The 4,435-nt window shown below is 49.1% G+C and overlaps 1 protein-coding gene across 1 annotated transcript in view; it reads left to right on the top strand.

Moving 5' to 3' along the window:
- The window catches only part of MED20 (mediator complex subunit 20), a 9,258-nt gene extending 5,629 nt beyond the window's left edge, over nt 1–3,629 (top strand). Inside the window, exons 3-4 of the mRNA XM_007458206.1 lie at nt 1,319–1,572; nt 3,326–3,629. Of these exons, the coding sequence (XP_007458268.1) occupies nt 1,319–1,572; nt 3,326–3,541 (470 nt within the window). The 3' untranslated portion in view covers nt 3,542–3,629. The remainder of the gene's footprint in view (nt 1–1,318; nt 1,573–3,325) is intronic.
- Nucleotides 3,630–4,435: the final 806 nt, after the last annotated feature.

The following is a 4,435-nucleotide window of genomic DNA, read 5'->3' as shown; positions in this document are numbered from 1 at the left end:
TCCTGCTGACTCTTGCCCACTTTGATCACTTCCTTCCCTGAAGTCTTTCCTTCCTTCCCAAGACTTCTGGTCTCTCCCAGGCAAGCACTTTTGTTTTATTGTCTTCTAAAGAGTTTTCCACCTATCTTTAGTGAGATTGTCAGCTCCTTGAGGCCAGAGGCCAAGCCCTCCGCTTGTGTGCCTCTTAAACCCTGGCACAGTGTTGGGGATAGTTTAAGTACTTAATAAATATTTGGGGTTGTGGCAGTCTGTCCATTAACTCTTCTAGTGAACAAACCTTGCTTTCCATTTTTTGCCTTCTTCCATTTTCTACTTAACTAAAAATCTATACAGCTTTCCTTCCTTCTTGCAGGAAACCTATAGTAATCAGTGAGAAAACTCATTTCTCAGAAACTGGAATGGGTGTGCTGGAATTTGAAACTGGATCTTGTGATTCTAGATCCTGAGTTCTTTGTGCTGTAGTTGTGCTGCTTGCTTCCCAAGTCGGCTAGATGTCTTAAAATTCTCCAAAGGCTCCCCGTTGCCTTCAGGATGAAGTCTGAACTTGGGCATGGGGACTTCCCTGGCAGTCCAGTGGTTGAGACTTTGCCTTCCAATGCAGGGGCTGTGGGTTGGATCCCTGGTTGGGGAACTAGATCCCACATGCCACAACTAAGAAGTCCGCATCCTGGATCCCGTGTGCCTCAACCAAGACCCAGCACAGCCTAAATAAATAAATAAATAAAAACAAATAAATAAATATATTTTTTAAAATCTTAAAAAAAATTTTTTTTAATGAACTTGGGCATGGAAGAGAAGGCTCTGGCCTCCCTTTCCAGCCTTGTGCTCAGATACTCTTCTGTGGGGCCACTTCCTATGTTTCAAAGAGGGAGGAGGCCAAGAAAGGTAGGGATGGACAGAAAAGAGAGCAGCTGCTTCGTTTGGTGTGCTCAAATGCTGTTACTTTTATTTTCCTTAATATGTGATACCTTTCTATACAAAAGACCATATGTAAATCCTCTCTGAGTTATTAGTTATCATCCTTAATCATCCATCTGTGAGCCCATCACTCAACTTAAGAATTAAACCATATCCACTGTCGAAGTTCCCCATGTGCCCCATACCTTTTTCTGTACAGCGGATGGGTTATACCACATGCCACCTTTTCCTCTCCCTTCCTCTCTGGAAAAGGCTGTTGGCGAGGGGCTTCCCTCCACCGCCCTCCAGGGCCCTTGAGGTGATGCTCGATTGCCACCTGGCTTCGTTCAGCGCATTGGACTCTACTCCACTGTTTGCTGACGAAGGTCTTGATACTGAGTAGCATCTCCATCCCTTGCAGGTCAGGCCGGGAAGCTGATGTATGTGATGCACAATTCCGAGTACCCTTTGAGCTGCTTTGCCCTCTTTGAGAATGGCCCTTGCCTTGTTGCCGACACCAACTTTGATGTGCTCATGGTGAAGCTCAAGGGCTTTTTCCAGAGTGCCAAGGCCAGCAAGATTGAGACCCGGGGCACCCGCTACCAGTACTGTGACTTCCTAGTGAAGGTGGGCACGGTTACAATGGGGCCCAGCGCCCGAGGCATCTCTGTGGAGGTAAGACCTCGGTGAAACAGGAGCATATGTGCTGAAGGGGCTGGCTCTGCAGATTTCCACGGCCCCTGAATGCAAACAGATGTTTCTACCTACCTGATTCCTGTCCACAGAGCCACCACGCTTCCTCTCCCTGCGTCTTTTACCCTTTCTTTAATCACTCAGGGACTCTCTAGCCCAAGATAGGAATGGGAAGCTGGGTTCAGAGCCGGTAGAGAGCTTAGGAAGGCTGACTTGCTGGAGAAGGGGAGGGATGGTTGGAGGGGGCGGTGGGAGCAGGTGAATTCTGATGTGGAGGGACCAGTCACCCATCACAAGGACTAGAGCAGACCAGGGCAACTTTCAGTGCAGTTAACTTTTGGGAGGTGGAAAAATTGTGCAGCATGGGAATTCCCTGGTGGTCGAGTGGTTAAGACTCGGTGCTTTTACTGCTGGGGCCTGGGTTCAATCCCTGGTCAGGGAACTAAGATCCCACAAGCTGCCACGGCCAAAAAAGTTGTGAAGCAAAGATGTGCCTTTCCCTTTGACAGCCTGTCTACTCTCATGGTGTGTGTGATGACTTCATCTTTGACGTATACACTGAAAATGACAAAGGCGGAGTGTGTCAGTAGCTGGCTTTGGTACCAATGAGAGTCTGCAATCTACCACAGTCCCCCCAAAAATAATAAGTAAGCTACAGGGCCTGCCTTTTGAAAATTGATGATTTAGTAAGAGAGCAAGGCCCAAACACACAAACTGTTTTTGAAGTTAGTCTGTAAGAAATGCCATAAAAGAGGCACAAATTACTCTGGGAGTTCAGGCCAAAGAGAGCACTGCTGACTTTGGGGATTGTGATGCCTCCTGCAGGAGTAGCATTTAAGGAGGGACTTAAAATATAGAAACTGGGGATAGGTCAGCCCTAAGAAGCACCCCAAGTGAGGAAAAGGGCGTTAGTGGTCATTACTGCTATGACATTCCAGGGACCTCTAGAGCCAAGATTTCCGGACCCTTTTCATTTGTGATACACCTTGCATTTGCCGAGACCCACTGGAAACCCAGTCTGTTTATCCTTCACGTTTCCAACTTTTGAGTACAAACACAGCCTGGCTGTTTCTTTACTTGTTTCTCCTTATGGTTACCAGTAATTTCCCCGGCCATCTCTCCAGTGAAAAATTAGGAGAGGAAAATGAGAAAGCCTAAGATATGTGTCCTTTGGCCCCTGTCACATGGGTTGGGAAATTATTTCTTAGGGTCAGAGCCCAGGTTTTATCTACTTAGGGAGTAACGTTTGGTCTTGAAGTGACTTATGAGCGCATGTGTCTACTTTACCCTGTACTGATCCCCCCAACACGTGCGCGCGCGCACACACACGCACACGCTCACGCTCATGCTCACACACACTCACTCTGTCTCCTGCTCTTCATTTTCTCTCTCAGAATTTTCCTGAGCTCTCCATGAACCTGCATCCAGCATAGCTTGGACTATATAGTTCTGAGATAATTCAAAGGGTCCTAAATCTGCTTCTGGGTCTTGTGCGTAGGACTGTGGGTTGATAACCCCAAGATGAGACTATCTGAGCCTAAAGGGAACTATGCTGGGTGTGTCGAATCCCTGGTGTTTGGGTTGGATATTTCCTGAAGGGCAGCCCTGTGCTAGAAGGTGTGTGTCTTTGCCTCAGGGTTGGGGAAGAGGGGCACGGGGGGCAAGAGGCGCACGAGAAGCAGATGACCTGTCCTGGCCCTTGCTTACCCTCCGTCTCTGTTCTTCTGGTCCCCAGGTGGAGTATGGCCCCTGTGTGGTAGCTAGCGACTGCTGGAGCCTGCTGCTCGAGTTCCTGCAGAGCTTTCTAGGCAGCCACACCCCAGGGGCTCCCACTGTGTATGGGAACAGGCACGACGCTGTCTACAGCCCAGCAGACACCATGGTCCAGTACATGGAACTCTTCAACAAGATTCGCAAGCAGCAGCAGGTGCCGGTGGCGGGGATTCGTTAGTGACTGGCAGCTGCCCGGCTGAGCTGTCGCCAGGGGGACTCCACAGGAGGAGCAGGTGCTGCGCCCTCAGGCCTCTGGACCCCAGAAACCCAGGGCAAACGGGAAGGTTTTCCTCCCTCTCTAGTTCCCAGCTGTGGCTGTTGTTCTGGGGCTCTGGACTCCCCTCCCCTGACCCTCACACACAGCCCCCCGGCAGGTGTTTCAGCTGGACTTGGCCTGTCCTCAAGAACAGTAATTACGAAGAGTGGAGAAGTTTGGAGCTTTGCTGCTTTAGGGGAAAAGATAGGATGGGGGTGTCCCTGCCTAGTGAGGGTGGGGAAGGCAGTCTGTATTGCTAACTACTGGGGATTTGGTCCAGGCCCACAGTGGACAGGCTGCAGGTTGTGTTTGGGTTGGGCTGTAATAAAGGCCTCTCCCTCTGCTCAAAGGATGTGGCTGGGCCCCTCCTGGAAAAGGAGTAAGAGGCACAGCTTACTTGATGGTTATCATTTTCTGACCTGTTTGCTGAAATGAATTGTGAGTTCACTTTTCTAGGGTGTTGCCTGAGTCCTTTGAAGTCTTCCTCTGGACATCTTTCCATTCTGTTGTGAATTATATTAAGGCACAGGCTAAGGTGCTATAACAAGGAGATCCTAAAGTACAGTGGCTCTTAGAAGTTTATTTTTCTCTTTTCTAATAGTACAGAGGTAATCAAATGGTCTAGGGCAGATTGAACTCCACAGGGTCATCAGGAACTTGGTTTCCTTCTGTCTTGTTCAGCCGCCCCTAGGGTGTTGTCCTTGGGTGAATCAAAGTAGACGTTGGCTCCATGTCCACATTCCACTGGGGAAAGAGAGAGAAAGCAGTTTCTTTTTTAAAGGATGTGACCTGAAGTTGCTTAAATCACTCTGGCCA

Source organism: Lipotes vexillifer, unplaced genomic scaffold, assembly GCF_000442215.2.
Source record: "Lipotes vexillifer unplaced genomic scaffold, Lipotes_vexillifer_v1.1 scaffold4, whole genome shotgun sequence".
Taxonomy (NCBI): Eukaryota; Metazoa; Chordata; class Mammalia; order Artiodactyla; family Lipotidae; genus Lipotes; species Lipotes vexillifer.
This window is presented reverse-complemented; position numbering and strand designations above follow the sequence as displayed.